The 19,505-nt window shown below is 48.3% G+C and overlaps 1 protein-coding gene across 1 annotated transcript in view; it reads left to right on the top strand.

The window, feature by feature from the left end:
* The window catches only part of TENM4 (teneurin transmembrane protein 4), a 439,221-nt gene that overhangs the window by 358,684 nt on the left and 61,032 nt on the right, over nt 1-19,505 (top strand). The window contains exons 16-19 of the mRNA XM_068978818.1: nt 7,275-7,394; nt 13,256-13,517; nt 16,067-16,334; nt 18,322-18,465. Coding sequence (XP_068834919.1) covers nt 7,275-7,394; nt 13,256-13,517; nt 16,067-16,334; nt 18,322-18,465 — 794 coding nt within the window. The remainder of the gene's footprint in view (nt 1-7,274; nt 7,395-13,255; nt 13,518-16,066; nt 16,335-18,321; nt 18,466-19,505) is intronic.

Genomic DNA, 19,505 nt, shown 5'->3' with positions numbered 1-19,505 from the left:
AGAATCCACCTGCGATGCAGGAGAGCCAGGTTCAATTCTCGGGTTGGGAAGATCTCCTGGAGGGGAGGGCATGACAGCCCAGTCCAGTATTCTTGCCTGGAGAATCCCCATGGACAGATGAGCCTACAGTCCATGGGGTCGCAAACGAGTCAGACATGACTGAGCAAGTAACACACTTTTTTTTTTCAAGGTTCTTACAAGAGGGTAGAAGAAGTGTAGTGGGTGCTGGAAAGATCCCCCATCAGTCAGCATGAGTTAGGAGAAAACAGTTTAAAGGGTTGGTACAAGTCAAGCATATAAACCTGTTTAAAGTAGGTAATGCGGAGGAGTGATTTGCATAACCGACAGTGGCAGACAGTAGCAAACGCTCCACAGCAGAGAAAAGGCCAGAGTTGTCTTTGCACCTTGATAGATCCCAAATGATGACTCCGCTTTGCTGAATACCAACTTCATTAGCTGTTTCCATTTAATAACAGCAACAACAACAACAACAACAACAAAAAGTCAAGCTGCAGTTTTTCTTTGCTTTTGTCTGTCTGCTTGTATAATACACAGTGAATAAGAAATCTAACTGAATTTCCAGCAGTCTTTTTTTTTTTAATTTTGCAAAATTTTAAGTGTACAGAAGAGGAGTAGGGCTGCAGGCAGAGGTGGGCAGATCCTCTCAGGGAGGGAACCAAGCCTTGGGATGCAGCTAGCTTGTGGCCACCTTGGAGGCCCAGCTTCGGCAGCCCTCCGTGCCCTAGCCACATCGCTGTCAAGGTCACGTAGCTTAGAGTTCTTTGGTATCTCCCTCACCTTCAGTTACAGAAATGCATCCGTTCTTTATTCACTCAGTAAATAATTTATCAAGAGCTTACTCCGCTCCATGCATTCAAATTCCAGGGCGAACCCCTGTGTTGGCAGAGGCTTTCTTTTGCCCACTCAGAAATGAGCATCACCCATGCTTGGTGTTGGCAATCCAACAGTGAGGGGGCTGTGGTCCCTGTCTTCAAGGAGCTCGTAATCTGCTGGGATCACAAGTTTGCCCGATAGCCTGACAACACTCAGAGTCTTTGCAGAGACAGCCTGGGGGTGCAAGTGCTGGGGTACCACTCCAGGTGGGGTCTGAGGATGAGCAGGTGGTTTTCAGGTGAAGAGAATGGGTGGGAGAGTCCATGTAGGGGGAAAAATTTAGAAATAAGTGTAAGCATTGTATGAGCTCCATTAAGATTCTGAAGCCATGTGTAGTAGGGCTGCTTGAGCTGGATTGAGTAGCACCAGATTAAAGCCATCATACATCCCACTTTACATCCACCTGGGAAAAACTTCAGCCTGCATGAGCAGATGAGAGAATGGAGGTCCAGAGAGACCAGGTGCACTCCAGGGTCGTGCCAGAGTCAGAGCTGAGATCCGACCTCCTGCCCAGGGCTCTTTCACTACAGCCCTCCACTTCTCCCCGATGGGCAGCTCGGATGAGTTTTGTATTTGCTTGGTTCTATTTCACAGTGGTGTTGTCTCTCCAACACTTTCCTCTCATGATCCAAACCTGGCCACTGTCCCCGGGAAGCAGTCAGGCAGATCTTCCCCATCGCTGGCGTCAGCCAGGGCACCTCAATCAGGCCCAGAGTGTATGGTTGGGCAAATGCCAGAGTGTTTGACACCCCCCCCACCCTTGGCCTGGCACGAGCGCTCCTTCCTGGCAGAGTTCACCCAGCCTAATTGCTTGTTTTGTATCCCAGCTGCCTGACATATGCCAAACCCATGTGTTGACTCACTGGTGTCAGACAACTATACTCAGACGTTTCAAATTGGCCTTGCTGAGCTCCAGCCAGCAACTGGGGACTAGAATCCATGTATTTCTATAAGCCCAGCACCTAACAGTGCCTAGCTTTGAGTAGATGCCTCGTGTTCTACATTATGTGAATTTCAGTGAGTGCAGGTGAATAACACTGTAGTTAGAAGAAGGACCTGGAAGCATTAGGAGACCTAGCTTTGAGCCCATTGAGTTCTCTGTTGTATGACCTTGAGCAAGTCTGCTCTCTCTGAATTTCAGTTACTTGATCATTTCTCACCTAATAAGCACTCAGGCAGAATATTGCATGCTTACCCAGCCCTCGGAGATGGAAGCATGTGGGATAGCTGTGCAAATGTGAATAGTATCACTGGATGACAGCCACATCGTGGAGACATACTTGGAAGGTTTAGAGCAGCCTAGCAGAGGGGTGATTAATTGTGCCAGGAAGAGTTGGCAACAGCCTCACTGAAGTGATGACAGCTTAGATAGGACCCCAAGAATGAGTAGAAAATAACCTCGTTCTGCCAAGACAGTGACCATAGAAAAGCAAAACTCGTCAGCTCTAGGACTGATGGTAAGAGGATCAGATAAGCCAGCCAAGATGCCAAGTTGGTGGCAGTGATTTGCACCTTGCATTAGTGATTTCTCACCAAGTCCATCTTCCATTACGGAATTTCACAGTCAAAGCAGCACCTATTTCTGAGATGCACTTATCCTTAGTATGAGGGTCAGTGTTCCAGTGGTGGACGAAGCTGGCTCATACCAGTTCACAGGGACTGTTTATTAAGTGTTTAGGAATTCTGCAAGCTAGTTCTTAAGCACAATAATTATTTAAAAACTACATAACATCACAAATTATATTAAAAGCAAAGGTAATAATCAAAACTTAGCACTTCCTAGTTATTTCGCTGTTTTCTCATCATCTTTGTTCTGGAGTTTATTTAGGTCTCTTGAGTCTCTATGATGGAAATACTGCTATCTCATGGTATCTGGCCATCTCTTCCCAACTCTGGTTGTGGTGACATCTTATCGGTAGTATGGAATCAGCTATGGTGGAAGTCTTTACACCACAGAAATAGGCAAATGCCGCAAGTTAAAGTCACTGTTCTTTGGAAAGCCAGTTGTTAAACATTCGCCACTGCCCCACTGGTGGCATCCAATAAATACCTTGATGAAGAAAGAAAGCGTTTGGGAGCCCAGCACCCACATCTCTTCAGACCTCCCTAGATAAAAACACGTGGCAGGAGACACATTTCTGAGAACCATCCATGGAGCGGACTCCCCCAACCTCTGTTGTTTCATGGAAGACTTTATGTTGAACTGGGTTTTTCTTGACAACTGAAAGTCATGGTCAAATGGAAGGAGGATGGAAGTGTTTTTCTCCAGGACTCAATTTCTGAGCCAAATGCCTGTTTTGGTAGGAGGCCTCAGTGGCCCACTGGGGTATAGGGAGTCAACTTAATCTTCTCCAGAATCCCAGGCAATCCACAGGAGCCCAGGCTAAAATTACATCTGCTCAGGCTTGCCGAGGTGGAGGTGACGTGATGGCCAAATGGTGCTGATTTAATGTTGCCCAATTATCAGGAAATCCCTGAAGGGAGATAAATCAGAGGCGGCTAGCCTGCCTGTGGATGAAGGGCAGCAGCCAGGGCAACCCCCCAAAGGAAACCATCCCCAGAGGGCTGGTTATCGTCCAGACAGACTCAGAAGTCACACATGTCCGGGGGAGGCTGGAGAGGAGCCAGCACCAGGAGATGCGATCTGTTAGTAATTCTCTAGAAGGACAGAGTTCCAGCAAATAAGAAATCCAATTTTCCTCCATTAGAGAAAGCATCTCTTAGTACTGGCTGAATACAATTGATGGAATAAATCTTTCCCATTAGCGGAGAGATAATTTTACCTAAATATATTGGGAGACCTTCAGAACAGGAACGGAGAGTCTTTGCTGAGCTTCACCTGCTTAACTTGCTTGCCATGTAATTGCATTTAGACCAAGGGCCTCGGAAGGAAACCACTGACTGAATTAACATTAACCAGATCGTGTGTGGTGGGGGGAGAGAGGAGTGGGCCGGGTGGGGCTGGGGCGCTCAGTGCATTGTGGGTAGTCATCCCTGCCTTCAGAAAGGACAAGCTCACACCGGCGAGCCCAGCTGCTTACAAGCCTGGTGTTAATTGCTTTTCTCATCAAACAGAGAAAAGTTTATCACTCTAGGAAGCTAGAGAGGTAGGTACCTAATAAAGCAGAGGCAGAGTTTAAGATCTTTTTTTTTTTTTTTTTTTTATGAACGCCCACAGGCCTCATCACTAGCTCTTCCCCAGGTCAGAAAAAAAGCCTTCTGAACTGAGGTGAATGGAGAAGGTGGTCTGGACATCAGTGCCTGCATCTTTGCCTAAGATTTGTCTTGTCCGCTAGGGCTGTCTCCCCAGCACCCTGATCCCTTAGGATCTTGACACCAGTGAGCATCTCCACGTCCACCCGTTGGCAGTGGTGTGCTGACCGGTCTAGAGTTGGACCCAGAGCTGAGGCCTGGACTTCCGGGCTGGCTCTGCCCCCTACCTCCCTGTGTGGCTTGGAGCAAACACCATGATGTCTGTGGACCGAGTTCCTCCTCTTCCGCTAACTCAGTGATTTTCAAACTAGCCTTCCTCTGGCTTCTGCAAACAGTAAGACTCCACAGAGTTGCCTTCAGGACCATCCCAAGCAGAAAAGGGGGCCCCACCCCTACTTCATCCAGAGATCTTGTTTTTAATGGTTTTCCACTTGGGGATCCTTATAAAATATCATCTGCTAAGAAGATACTGTTCCTAAAATATTTGAAAAACATCATTTTAGATGATCTGTGATTGTTCCTCTTATTTACTCAGTTCACTGTTTATGTTTGTTTAAACAATCACCTCCCTGAAGAGGGACATGGCAACCCACTCCAGCGTTCTGGCCTGGAGAATCCCGAGCCTGGTGGGCTACAGTCCATGGGTCTCAAAGAGTCAGACATGACTGAAGCGACTTAGCTCACATGCAAACAGTCACCTAGTGCTAGTAGGCATTCCCAGGTTCTCGAGAGAGAGAGAAAAAAAAAAAACAGTAGACCTTGACCGTGGCCTTAAAAGAGTTGGTGATCCAGTGGAGAGGAGAAGCGTGTGCTGTGTGGCAGGCCATCGAGGGGTTTGTGCCGAGTTTCAGAAGAGACTGTGACTAGTTCTAATTAGGGGCATCAAGAAAGGCTTCAGGGAAGAGGTGTTGTTTGAAGCTGGGTCTTTAACGATGAGAATGTGGGGAGAGGGTTGCAGGATAATGACATCTGAGGAAGATGGAGGAGCATCGCACAGACACAGAGGCTTTAAACGTTTGCCTGAGAAGTTGGGGGAAAGCAGATGGCTTGTTGCCTGGAGTATAGGAGAGCAGGGAGGTGGTGTTGGGAGAGGTGCCACGTTCCAGAACCCGCTCCAAGGGGACCTCACCTTTTGCCCTTCTCCTTTCTCCTGTGCCAGATGAGAGGAAGTGCCCTCCATCCTGGCCACTTTCTTCACTGTCTGCTTCTAGTGAGACTGCTGGGCCAGTATGTATGCCATACATGCTGCCGTGTATGCAGTTACTCTGAAAGAGATGGAGAACAGAGAATCAAAGAGCTGTGACCAAGCCAGGATCTGAACCCAAGGCACATGACTCCACATCCGTATGCATAACTATACTGGGGCTTCCCTGGTGGCTCAGACAGTACCGAACCTGCCTGCAGTGCGGGAGACCCAGGTTCTGTCCCTGGGTCTGGAAGATCCCCTGGAGAAGGAAATGGTAACCCACTCCAGTATTCTTACCTGGAAAAATCCATGGACAGGGGAGTCTGGCAGGCTACAGTCCGTGGGGTCACAAAGAGTTGGACACGACTGAGCAGTCATGCAACCCAGACGACTGTACTGTATGGTTGCCTTGGATCAGTTTCGTCTCCTTACAGCATTGTACAGTATCTGTAGAAGATAACCTGTAAGTGAGACATCTGAAAATTGTTCTCAATAATAATTCTTTAGGGAACAGTTTGATGACTTAGTAGGTTAGTGCAAGAGTAGTTGTGGTTTTACATTGTTGAACTTTGTTATTTGATATTAGAATACATTCTGAAATAAATGTGGCTTGTTATACATCATTTTAATGCATATTCCTCCCTTTATTATTTTGCTCCTGACTTATTAATTGCTGCTTATTTTTACTTATTTTATACTGTAGAAATGATGTTAGACAAAAAGCAAATTCAAGCAGTTTTTTTTATTTGAGTTCAAAATGGGTCATAAAGCAGCAGAGACAACTCACAACATCCATCATGAATTTGGCCCAGGAACTGCTAACAAATGTACAGGGCAGTGGTGATTCAAAAAGTTTTGCAAAGGAGACAAGAGCCTTGAAGATGAGCCCAGTGGTCGGCCATTAGAAGTTGACAGTGACCAGTTGAGAGCATCATCAAAGCTGATCCTCTTACAACTGCGTGAGAAGTTGCCAAAGAACTCAGCATTGACCATTCTATGGTCATTCAGCATTGGAAGCAAATTGGAAAGGTGAGAAAGCTCCATCAGTGGGTGCCTCATGAGCTGACTGCAAATCAAAAAAAAAAAAAAATCATTGTTTTGAAGTGTCATCTTTTATTCTACGCAACAACAGTGAACTATCTCCTGATCAGATTGGACATGCAATGAAAAGCGGATTTTATCGGGCAACCAGTGATGACCAGCTCCGTGATTAGACCAAGAAGAAGCTTCAAAGCACTTCCCAAAGCCAAACTTATACCAAAAAAAAAAAAGGTCCTGGTCATTGTTTGGTGGTCTGCTGCTGGTCTTGTCTGCTTCACTAGAGCTTTCTGAATCCCAGCAAAACCATTACATCTGAGAACTATGCTCTGTGAACTGATGAGATGCACCGAAAACTGCAACACCTGCAGCCAGCATTGATCAACTAAAAGGACCCGATTCTCCATGATAACACCTGACCACACATCACACAACTATCATTTCAAAAGTTGAACATATTGGGCCATGAAGTTTTGCATCATCTACCATATCCACCAGATCTGTCGCCAACCAGCTATCACTTCTTCAGGCATCTTGACAACTTTTTGCAGGGAAAACACTTCCACAATCAGTAGGAGACAGAAAATGCTTTCCAATATTTCACTGAATCCCAAAGCACAGATTTTTATGCTACAGGAATAAACAAACTTATTTCTCATTAGCAAAAATGTATTCATTGTAATGGTTCCTATTTTGATTAATGAAGATGTATTTGAGCCTAGTAATAATGATTTAAAATTCACAGTCGGAGGACACATTAACTTTTGCACTAATCTAAAAAGATTGAGGCAGTAAATAAAAAAGTAGTGCTCATGTTGAGTGGATACCATGAGCCCCTGGATGCCAAGATCTATCTGAGTGACCTGCCTTCTGCCTTCTTACCTGCTAGCCAGGGTTCTATCATCATAAGTAGGTCATGTTATTCTCTCTCTTCCACCCACAGGCATGCATGTGTCATTCGTGGTCAAGTCATGACATCGGATGGGACCCCACTGGTTGGTGTGAATATCAGTTTTGTCAATAACCCTCTCTTTGGATACACGATCAGCAGGCAGGATGGCAGGTAAGAGGACTTTTGGCAACCAGTGCTAGTAAAGGCCCTGTACTCATGGTCTTGCCAACATAGCTGCTGCTGGAATGACATCGTGCAGAGAGGATGGGACCTGGAGTCAGAGGACCTGCATCCATGAGCTCCACCCTGCAACTCGCTTGCTGTGAGTGAGGTCTTATAGCTGGCTCTGTCTTGAGTCATCTTGGCTCTAAATTAAGCAGTTTTTTCTTATTTGGTTCTCAGAGTAAGCACTAGGTACCTTACATATATTTTCCTGTTTCATAGCTTATGATATAAAATACTGTCACATGGACCATTTTCTACAGACCAGACAGCTCCTAAAGTCTTAGCATTCCTGCTGCCACCTAGGTCTATGGAAGCTGCTGATAACTGAACTCTGACCTTCAGATCCCGGTGAGGACCTTTAGGTTACCAGCCTGAATGAAGTCAAGTCTCTCTAATCACTCTAGCTCCCCCGTTTGCTGGCCATGTGTTCTTGGACCTGTCTCCAAGCCTCTCTCGGCCTCATGTTCTTCATCTGTTAAGTGGTCCCTAATATCATCAGTCTTACCCAGTGGCATGGTAAGTATTCGGCTCTTTGATTGAAAAACGCCATGCACATACTAGGTGTTTAATAAATTTTAGTTCCCTGCCCCACTCTGGTTCACCCTGTATCTTCAGGGTCTAACACATAGTAAGTATACAATAAATATTAGCTGTTTATTAAAATTACAAATTGAGAAGGTGATGATTCCACTGCAAGCCATAAGACTATTTCAGAGAGAAGGGGAGGGAAAGGAGGAAAATGGGATATTTAGGCTGTCAGTGGTGACAAGTCCTCTATTTTTAATAAAATCAGGTAGTGGCACTCCATCTGGCTGAATGTGGGCCCATAAGGTTGATTTTCACTCTGTGTTGGAAATTGTGCCCCAGCCTGATTGATTTTAGCGCCTCTTTAATCCAGTCTCAGATGTGAACGTGTCCTGGCCGAGGTGATAATGAAGTAAAGTCTCATCTGTTTGTAGACACGTGTGCCTCTTAGATGGGACTGGCATGCTCTGCATGGGGGGCCAACTGCCCCCTCCTCACCCCTCCTCCCCCTCCCTGTGAATGGAAGAGGTTGGCGGCCAGTCCCCAGGGGCCGTCTTCCCCAGGCCAGGCCTCTGACCCCCAGAAGCACCTCAGTGTAGACTCGTGCTACAGCACAGAGAAGTCTCCTCCCTCCTGGTGTTTTTCCCACCTTCCACCTTTGGGCTGCCTGCTTTATGGAAATGGCAGATGTCAGCATTGTAGGCAACAGGTATCCTGACTACATTATTACCTGCTGTGAAACAGTCATCAAAAAGGAGTCATGCGGGCTGCTTTTTTTTTTTTTTTTTGCCATAAAACTTGTCCAGGAATCTTCCCGGGCAGTCTAGTGGTTAAGACTCCATGCTTCCACTGCAGATGGCAGGGGTTCAATCCCTGGTCAGGGAACTAAGGTTCTGTATACTGCACAGCATGGCCAAAACATTTTTTTTAATTAAAAAAAATAGCTTGTCCATCGTTCTTATGAGATAGCAAATCGTCCATCCTCGGCTCACTGTGCTTGCTTAGGATGGGTCCGTAAGACACACCAGAGTGCACTAAGTTTGGTGGGCCGTGGGCAGTGCGCACTTAGCACCTCCAGGCTCTGATTCCTCCTGCTGCGCTGTCCCTGCAGTCTCCGCATGAGAGCATGGTCGTCCTGGGTGGTAAGTGCCAGTCGTATTTCCTGCACTAACCAACTAAATCACACCAGAGTGGCCAGACTCTGCCACAACCTAGAGCCTGAGTTTCAGAACAGTTCTTACCAGTGCATTTATGGAGCTTACATTTTCTTCCCATCTCAGACACTACGTAATGCATGGGAAAGTCATTACTTATTCTCTAAGTGTTACTTACTCTCTGAAGAGCCCTGTTTGTTGCATGTGAATGGGGCGCATCTTGCCAATTTCCCTCCCATGTTTTCCTGACTCACCTTCTCTGTTACCTCTCACACCCAGGAGAAACTGAAAGGCTAGAGACACAGCCTGGAGATAATAGTATATGCAAGTCCAGGGCCCAGGTCCAATTCATCTTTGTATTCCTCACTTGTGCTGCAGGCACTTTGCCTTTACCCAGATGCCCATCCCCTTCACACTTACACACACACACACACACCCTCACAGTTACACACACACACCCTCACACTTACACACACACACCCCTCACACACCCTCACACTTACACACACACACACTCACACACCCTCACACACCTTCACACTTACACACACCCTCACACTTACACACACACACACACCCTCACACTTACACACACACACACCATGCTGAAATGCCAGACCTCAAGTTGTAAGAAGATTTCACAAACAGAAGACAGTAGCAGGGAAGCTAGCCAAACAGATCATTATAAAGATGGAGAATAGAAGTCATGAGGAAAAATTTAGAGGAATTAGCAGACAAGAGAAGCAGGTCAGAGTCACTGAAGCACAAAGCCCAGGGGATGGAGCCCAGTGCTTTCCTCATCCATTATCTCCTCTGTCTAATTAATAACTCTGCCAAGTGACAGTGATCACCAACTTCATCTCACGCGGGGAGACTGAGGCGCAGGCAGGTGATGTCAGTCGCCGTGGACCAAGTAGCAGCGCTCTGGCCAGCCGTCACTAAGTTTGGCTTCATACAAGAAGCAGGCCTTCCCTTTGAGGTCAGAACCATAGCCGTGTCCGCAGCGAGGTTTCCCTTCAGATGAGCGGGCCTGGCTCTTGGCAGAAGCCACCCCCAGCTGGCTCGTGGCCTTGAGAAAGTGTCTTTTCATTTTGTCTTCATTCCCTCCCCACACTTATCCTCATGTGAAGGGAGAGTGTAAGTCAGGCCACAGTCCTGCTTGACAGTTAAAAATGTTCCGTCACGCTGTTCACCTGACACTGCCACAACAGTGTTGACCGACTGTACTCCAAAACAAAGTGCTTTTGGTTAAAAAAAATGTCCTGTCCACAACAGTGTTGACCGACTGTACCCCAAAACAAAGTGCTTTTGGTTAAAAAAAATGTCCTGTCCACAACAGTGTTGATCGACTGTACCCCCAAACAAAGTGCTTTTGGTTAAAAAAAATGTCCTGTCCACAACAGTGTTAATCGACTGTACCCCAAAACAAAATGCTTTTGGTTAAAAAAAAAAAGTCCTGTCCATGACAGTGTTGATCGACTGTACCCCAAAACAAAATGCTTTTGGTTAAAAAAAAAAAGTCCTGTCCACGACAGTGTTGATCGACTGTACCCCAAAACAAAATGCTTTTGGTGTTAAAAAAAAATGTCCTGTCAAAGTACCAATGCTGTCATTTCTATGACAGAAAACTTGTTCCCTGAGTGTTTTCCCCAAACAAAGCCAACACCTAAACTCTTAGCTGAAAATAAACACCTTCCCTGGTTTTTCTCTATCATCAAGTATCAAAGGATGGTGGTACCCAACTTCCTCTACACAGAGGTTACATGAACCTAGAAGGGCCTCAGTGACGAGCAGTCAAAACAGATAAAAAGGTTTAGCATAACACAGAGGAGTCAGGGTTTGGAGCTTGGGAACCCAAATCCGAAGGCACCATCTACCAAGAGCAAGATTTAATGCTAGTTCAGTGCAAAACCCCTGCAGCTTCTAGAAGAGGGAAGAGCAAACTGGAGCAGTGAGGCTAATCCTCCCAGGTGTGTTTATCTGGGATGAAAATGAGGTCCTGGGGTAGGGTCCCAAAAACCAGCTACACAGGTAAACACTGGATTGACTTAGAGTAGCGGCCCAAGGAGGGAAGGACTTAGGGTGCTCAGTGTACAGTCAATTCAGAAGAAACTGACAGTGTCACTCATGCATCCATTCTGTAAATTGTTCATATAACCATGAAACACTGGGTGAAGTTTGGAGAGACTGAGCGAAATCGGTGTCCCTGGGTCTGAGTGAATGTGGGGATCCAGTGCACAGTGATGTGGGCTCTTAGGAGGAGTGTACATGGTGCAGAGGGGACCTGGGGAGGGGACTGGAATCCTGAGTGGGCCAGGAGTTCGCAGAAGCCCTTCCTCCAAAAGAGCAAGATGAGGACAGGCCTTGGAAATGCATCCTGAGAGTAAGAGCTGAAGGGCTCTGTCCAAAGAGACATCAGAGCCGGGAGGTGGCAGGTGGACAGGATCAACGTTTCCAAGTCCTAGAGGACTGTCCAAGGCAGAGGCAGACTAGTTTGAAGTCACCCAAGCAGGAAGAACAAGGCCTAGTGGCTAAGGCGCTGTAAGGAGAGGGAGCCAGGCTCACTCCGCCCACACACCCCCACCCCACCCCGCAAAAAGTCTACTAACAGCCAGGACTAACCAGAGATGAGACAGTCCTCCTGGGGCCAGAGCATCTCATCACTGGGAATTTGGCTCCTTGGAGGTGATTCTGTAGAAGGAAGTACAGCATCAGATTCAGAGAGAGGACTAGGTCAGATGGCGGTGAAGTTCACTTCCAGTGAGTCAGCTGTTACTTGATTTTGAACTTTCTGTTTTGATGGGGGTGGGTCTGAATTAATCTTGTTGAACATTGAACGTGAGATCTTAAGAAGCAGCCACACACTCTACTTGACAAAGCAGACACTGCTTGCAGAACTAGGGACGCATCTGGGCTTGCCACTGGGCCTCCTTTGCCATCTTCTATAATGTGAGCTTGCCTGGTTTCTGGCCACAAAGCTGCAGAGTCCCCAGCTCAGACACTGTATGAGGCAGTGTTAGAAGCATGGGGCACAAATGGGAACTCGGTTTCCTGGGATTTAAAAAAAAAAAAAGTTCCATGCCAAGGCTTGAATGGACAAGTACCCTGCCAGGTTTGTCTGCAGGTGATGGGAATTAAGATGCTTGAGTAAAAGCAGAGCTGCCAACAAGTGCCCGGTCATCCCCAAGGGGCAATGAACAAGGGCTGCATGACCACCTCTCAGCGATACTGCCGCAGAGATCTCATCTCATCTCAGAGTTTGGGACTCCGTCTCCTGGTTCCCCTTTCACTTAAGTTATGGTGATTCTAACCACACCCTCCTCTAAACTTACTTCACCGTTTGTAACTCCAGAAGCCTGGTTGAGTATCATAATCAGAGTTAAAGTTACTATTGTTGTTATTGTTATTTAGTTGCTCAGCCATGTCCAACTCTTTTTGCGACCCCATGGGCCTGTAGCCTGCCAGGCTTCTCCATCCATGGGATTTCCCAGGCAAGAATACTGGGGTGAGTTGCCATTGTCTCCTCCAAGGGGTCTTCCTGACCCAGGGATCGAGCCTGGGTCTCCTGCATTGGCAGGCGGATTCTTTACCACTGCGCCACCAGGGAATCCCTAAAATTGCGGAGGAGTCACAGAATCTTAATGACTTAAGAATTTATTGGAACCTTTGCCTTTTACAGATGAGACAGTTGAGAATCAGAGAGGCTAAATGACTTACCCAAGATCACACAGTAGCCCATGGCAGAGCCAGGACTCAGCTTAGGGCTCCTAACGCCGGGCAGGGTTTGCTCTGCTTTATCTGATAAACTTTCACTGAGTTCAGCTCTAAGAGGCCCTAAGTACCAGAAGCGCCACAGCAGGGGCTCATCAGCGGTCCTGTGTCCTGCTAAACGGTTCTCCATAGCAGGTTATTATATGGTCTTGGCAAATTCTCTGTGGTGAATCACTTTCAAAACGATAATGCCTCCCGGGATCTGGGTCACTGTGCGTGACTGCGGTCAGGTCTTTGAGGTGTTAGGGTCTCCTTCAGCAAGTGCGGAGACCCTTTGGTGTAATTTTTCCTCCTTTCTCTGCCTGCCTCCTCCTTTGCCTGCCGCTCCTCTCATTCACACCCTTCCCTCCCAAACAGCTTTGACCTGGTCACCAACGGCGGCGTCTCCATCATCCTGCGGTTCGAGCGGGCCCCCTTCATCGCACAGGAGCACACCCTCTGGCTGCCTTGGGATCGCTTCTTCGTCATGGAAACCATCGTCATGCGGCACGAGGAGAATGAGATCCCCAGCTGTGACCTGAGCAGCTTCGCCCGCCCCAACCCGGTCGTGTCTCCTTCCCCGCTGACGTCCTTCGCCAGCTCCTGTGCAGAGAAGGGCCCCATTGTCCCGGAAATCCAGGTACACCCGGGTTTCTGAGCTGCATTTCTCCATGCTTTCATTTTATTTAGGGGGTGGGGGAGGATCTCAGAGACAGGGGACAGAGAGAGCCATCAGCCCACCACCCGGAACCGGTGGCCAAGACCCCACAGCGGGGTGGTGTCAGGCTATGATGACCACCCCCTTACACATTTAATACACGTGAGCCCTTTAAAGTGCCTGGAATCCGCCAACACATAATAAATCCCCACTCCCTCTCCACTCTGCCATCCACGTCACTTCTACGTCCCCTTTCCCCAACTTCCATTGTCTCCCCTCTCTCATTATTTCTGTTAAAAATAGCGATGATAATTTCCACCAAGAGGAGTGAGACAGGAGGTCCCAAATGTTTGCATCACACTGAAGATTAAATGAGAAAACGTGTATGAGATGCCTCACACAGTATCTAGCACCTACTAAGTGCTCGACAGATTTTAACCAGTATTATTATGAAGATTATTTTACATGCTCCGCCTTCAGGCCAGTTAATGAGTGCTGTGGCTCAAATCCATGCACGTAAGTGCTTTACTCCATTATCATTAAAAGGAAGTAATTTGGAAAAATGCGTTTTAATCTGATAGAAATCAAGATAGATTCTTTGCCTTACATAGCTGTGTGGAGTTGAATTTCTTTTGCCATCCGGGCTCCGTTTCTCATGGCAGAAAGGAAGGCTGGGAAGGACAAGGGATGACAGTGCAGAAGCTGGAGGAGAAGCCCCAGCCGTCCCACCAGCCTAACGAGAGCTCTGGCGACCAGCAGCTTAATGATCTCTAGTGTTGGGGCAGCAGGGCGTTTAGACGTGTTCGTGTGTGTATTTCTTGCCTGGCTAAGCAGGCACATTTCTCTGCTGTGCCCTATTGAGTGGCTTCAGACGCAGCCCAAAGGAAGGAAATGCAGCCATTTGGGAATTCTCCTTGCACCCTCAGGTTGAAACTTCACTCCTTTTCAGAGATTCAGCGCCTGTCTCCTGTCTCCACCACCAGGCTGACCTTTCTTAGGAGATGGTTGTCGGTGGAGATGGAGCTTGCTGGAGAGGGATGGTTTGTTACTCAGCCCTGGTTTGGCTCCAGCAAGACAGCTTCCCAAGAGCAGGGACTTTGGGACAAATGAGGTGAAGGGTCCCCCTCCTCTTTACAGTGCTCCCTGGGCTGAATGTCTACAAGCCTGGCTGGGTCACAAACCTTGCTTATTATCAGATATCATGAAATACATGATATCTGGGTTTCCCCAGTCCTGTCATTGGCTAGCCTTTGCAAGTACAGGGAGGTGTGCGTTTTAAAGGGTATGTTAAGGAAAGTATTACTAAATATGTATGAGCGCATCAGGATGGCACTCGAGCCCTGCTTTGCCTAGAACTTGTGAGCCGAAGCTGGGGAAGATTGCTGTCATACAGGCCCCCATCCCGGAAACATCATGTGTTCAGGAGAATGGAGCACCAGTGAGAATTCATTCCCATCTATGACATGGACAGAAAGGAAGAGGCCTTTCTTTGTGAAGGCCCAGTTCCCCTGTGAACACGAGAGTAAAATAATCACTGTCCTTTTAATGGATACGTTAGCCTCAATTGATTTGACGTCCCCTTCTTGAAACAGAGCCCAGAGCATCAAGCCGATAAAAGTTCTCCCCTTCAGCCACATGCTCGGCGTCTTGGCCTTTCATTTCAGTGTCCTGTCTTGGAGCTGAGCTCTTTGCCCTAGCAGGTGAAGCACTGCCTTCCCCACCACGCTGTTCCTCCAGCATAGCCTTGGAGCACGCAGGCTCTGAGCAGCCCGTCTGCCCTCTTTCTGCTGGTGAGCTGAGGCCATTCGCTCCTGGTTCCTGGCAGCCTGTATTGCCATACCCGCCTAATAGCTCCATCAACATCTCGTAGCCTCTGTTTACCCTCCTAAAGGGGAAAGTCACTTGTAACAGATCTTACCTTAGGAAGGTTTTGAGAGAGCAGCAGTTCTTCTAGTTGAGACAGCTCTCCACATTGATCCCAGGGCAAGGTCTGTCTTCATAATGCCCCCTGCTTCCAGCAGCAGCAGCAGCAACAGCCACAGTACCATCATCCTGCTTAGAAACATTTATTGGGTAATCGTTACGTGCTGGGCCGTATATATACGTGACCTTCCTGGTCTGCAAACTAACCCAGTGGGGAAACTGCAACGCCGAGGTTCCGTGGGTCTTCTGGGATGGCACAGCAGGTGAATGAGAGGTGACATTAAGTATTTTTTACACGCGTTATCTTATCCTCTCACTAATGCAGTGAGTTGAACATCGTCCTCCCTGTTGAAAGGAGGAAGAGCCAGAGGCTCAGCGAGGCGGGGATGTGCCACTTGAGTGTGTGCCCCGGACACCAGACCTCTGGCTCTTGCCTTCCTCCCCCACTCCCTCCTCCCTCCTCCTCCCGCTCCTCTTTGCAGTCTGCTTCCTCCTCCTTCCCCCTCTTCCTCCTCTGCCCCTCCAACACCCACAGTCGGTGGGGCTGTGGCCGCCTCCCTTCTGCCAGTGATTCCGTGACCGTCACCCACTGTGATCTGTCTCTCCAGGCTTTGCAGGAGGAAATCGCCATCTCCGGCTGCAAGATGAGGCTGAGCTACCTGAGCAGCCGGACCCCCGGCTACAAATCTGTCCTGAGGATCAGCCTCACCCACCCCACCACCCCCTTCAACCTCATGAAGGTCCACCTCATGGTGGCGGTTGAAGGCCGCCTCTTCAGGAAGTGGTTTGCCGCCGCCCCAGACCTGTCCTATTACTTCATCTGGGACAAGACGGACGTCTACAACCAGAAGGTGTTCGGGCTCTCAGAAGCCTTCGGTAAGCCTCCCCACTGCAGGCCCCAGCGCCGTCCTCAGGAGACAGGAAGGTTCAGGGGAACAGGGCTCTTGGTCTTCTGCCCTTGTTTGATCCTTGCTCCAGTTTCATTCCCTTTCTAGATTCAGCAAAGGCAGAGTGAGGAGGCAGAGAAGAAGTAACGTAAAAAGAAAGGAGAGGAAGGGAGAAGGAAGCAAGGCAGGCAGGCAAGAAGAGGGTCTGTGGAGCATCTGCTCTGGGGGGTGAACTCGCTATACGCTGATATCTCAGTTAATCCTCACAACCGCCCTGTGAGTCAGAAAGTGTCCTCGTATTCTGCACGAGGAAGCTGAGGCCCAGAGGTGAGGGGACTTCCCAGGGCCGCACAGGGAAGGAGCTGGGCCGGATTTTCCCCAGAGCTCCCCTGCAGTTTTGCATTCCGCCCCCTCCCCACTGGGCATGCTGGGAGCCAAGATGCCGTCCCTCGCTGTTCACAGTCCCTTCTGGAAGCCAAGCTGCTTCTGTGGTCTCTTCAAAAGCAATGAAGCCTTGCCACCTCTTTCAGGTGACGTGAGAGCTCTGAGTGCTCTCCAGCCCGTCAAGGCCTCTCTGCACAGACACTGGGGCTGAGGGTTGCTTTCCTGAGATGACTGGGGACCACAAAAAAGCAGAGAGTGGCTCCTTGCGGGGCTCAAGGTCACAGGGAAGAGACCACAGGAGCACGTTCCAGCACATCCCGTCCTGCTGTGGGGAGCCAGCAGTCTCTCCTGGCACCTAAAGGAAGCTCTAAAGAGCTGCCCAAGTGTTAATTCCCATCTTGAGCATGTGGCAGGGTATTGCCCCCTGGAAAGCAGTGTCTGCCCAGAGAGATACTTGGAAGAAACAGCATTCCTGTCTCTGCCAGTCCCTTTCCATAGGGCGGTCACAGGGCTTTTCACAAACCCAGCCTTGGGGTGTCCTCCATGGTTAGCCTGCCCCCCAGTGATCCCCTAAGGAGGCCTGGATCCATGAAACAGAAGTGAAACTGGAGATTTTCAAGTTTTGAGACCTCAAAGCAACTTCCATCTTTCAGAGTACCCTAAAGGAGCTCCTTTTCCACATATTCATTATCAGTGATTTTAGATTTTTTTTTTCTTTGTTCAAGTACTTCCATGTTCATCAATAAAAATGTGATAAATAGGCCCAAAAAATAGAAATAAAGTTATCCATAGTCCTATAAGCAAATAAAACTACTTCTTAACATTAAAATTTATTTTCTTTCTTCATGTATAGTTTTTTTAAACTTTGATTTAGTACCGTATATAACCTTTAACTCAGCATTACCCCTTAAGCACTTTCCACGTCACCCATGACCTTCATAACCACCATTTCCAGGGGCTGATATTCCTCAAGCGGATGCTCTTGGTTTGCTCAACCTCTCATCCCCTTTCAACCTTTAGATTACTTCCAGCTTTCCGCTATTATGAATAACACTGCATGAAGACTTTAGTACCTAAAGTACTTTCCACACTAAAGACCATTTCCCTGGAATCAGTTGACATGGGTCCTTAAAGTATTTAGAACATTTGTTTAACATTTCCTAATGATGTGCCAAGGTCTTACCCTATGGCTCAGATGGTAGAGTCTGCCTGCAATGCAGGAGACATGGGTTCGTTCCCTGGGTCGGGAAGATCCCCTTGACGAGGGAATGGCTACCCACTCCAATATCCTTGTCTGGAGAATTCCTTGGACAGAGGACCCTGGCGGGCTAGAGTCCGTGGGGTCACGAAGAGTCAGACGTGGCTGAGAGACTAACACTTTCACCTCACAGTGGTGTACCATCACACCCCAAAAAAGGGTGTTCAGGCTCAGCCTCCCTGGGCTAGTGTTGCGTATAGGTCTCGTTGCTGCTTAGGAATCTGATCCTTCTTTCTTTTCAAACCAAAGACAAGCAGGGGCCTTGCATGCAGATCTAAAGCCAAAGAAGAGGCTTTGCTCACGTGTGCATTTTGTGCATTTTTTTTTCCTACAGTTTCCGTGGGTTATGAGTATGAATCCTGCCCAGATCTGATCCTGTGGGAGAAAAGAACAGCAGTGCTGCAGGGCTATGAAATCGATGCTTCCAAGCTGGGAGGATGGAGCCTGGACAAGCACCATGCCCTCAACATCCAAAGCGGTGAGTGGATTAGTAGAATTCCAGGAGCCAGGCCATGGTGTGAGTCTTGTGTCATGCGCTTTGTTCCCTGTGAGGCAAAAACACATGTATACACACACTTCAAATTCCATAGGCTCCTGTGTGATCCACTGGTCAGAAGGGTTAATATAAATACTCCTTGGCAACCTGCTCTGTACTCGTCCCTACTGGGTGCCGGGGATACAGAAGTGAAGGGCTTCAAGGGCTTACACTCTGGGCAAGACAAACACTTGTCAGGCAGTTTTCACACCATGCCATGGATGGTGCCATCCCAGAGGGAAGCTGGGAACACTGTGGGGGCGCAGAAGAGAAGCCCCTGACTCAGCTTCTTGGTTCAGCAGGTTGTGTCTTTGGAGAGAACTTCCAAACTGGGTCTCCAGGGCTCTACAGCATTAGCCGTGTATATCCAGCAGGAAGGATATTCTGGGCAGAGAGCACAGTCCATGCCAAAGCCCTGAAGCCTGAGAGAGGAGTGATTGGAGAGAAAGGATCACTGCGCTTTGAGCACAGGGTGGAATGAAGGGAGTAGCAAAAGCCGGAGTGGGGGCCTGAGCAGCTGGAGTCCCAGGTAGGAAGATTAGGACCTTCAGCTCCACCCAGAGGCAAACCTCAAGCCTCTGAAGGGTTTACAGCATGGAGTGCCACTGGCAGATCTGTATTTTAAAGGTTATTTATTTATTCATTTCCTTTTGGTTGCAGTGGGTCTGAGTTGCTGCCTGCAGGCTGTCTCTGGTTGTGACGAGCTGGGGCTACTCTTTGCTACCATGCACGGGCTTCTCATTACAGTGGCTTCTTTTGTTGCAGAGTGCAGGCTCTAGGCTCACGGGCTCAGTAGTTTTGGAACATGGACTTAGTTGCCTCGCATCATATGGGATCCTCCCAGACCAAGGGTTGGACCCTGTGTCCCCCGCACAGGCAGACGGACACTTAACTGCTGGTCCACCAGGGAAATCCCAGATATGTATGTTAGATAGCTCCCTGGGACTGTGTTTCAAGATTGGACAAGTAAATATGGTGATGAT

Source organism: Capricornis sumatraensis, chromosome 8, assembly GCF_032405125.1.
Source record: "Capricornis sumatraensis isolate serow.1 chromosome 8, serow.2, whole genome shotgun sequence".
In the NCBI taxonomy this organism is placed as follows: domain Eukaryota; kingdom Metazoa; phylum Chordata; class Mammalia; order Artiodactyla; family Bovidae; genus Capricornis; species Capricornis sumatraensis.
The sequence above is the reverse complement of the archived record's forward strand: the minus strand, read 5'-3'. Positions and strand labels throughout refer to the sequence as shown.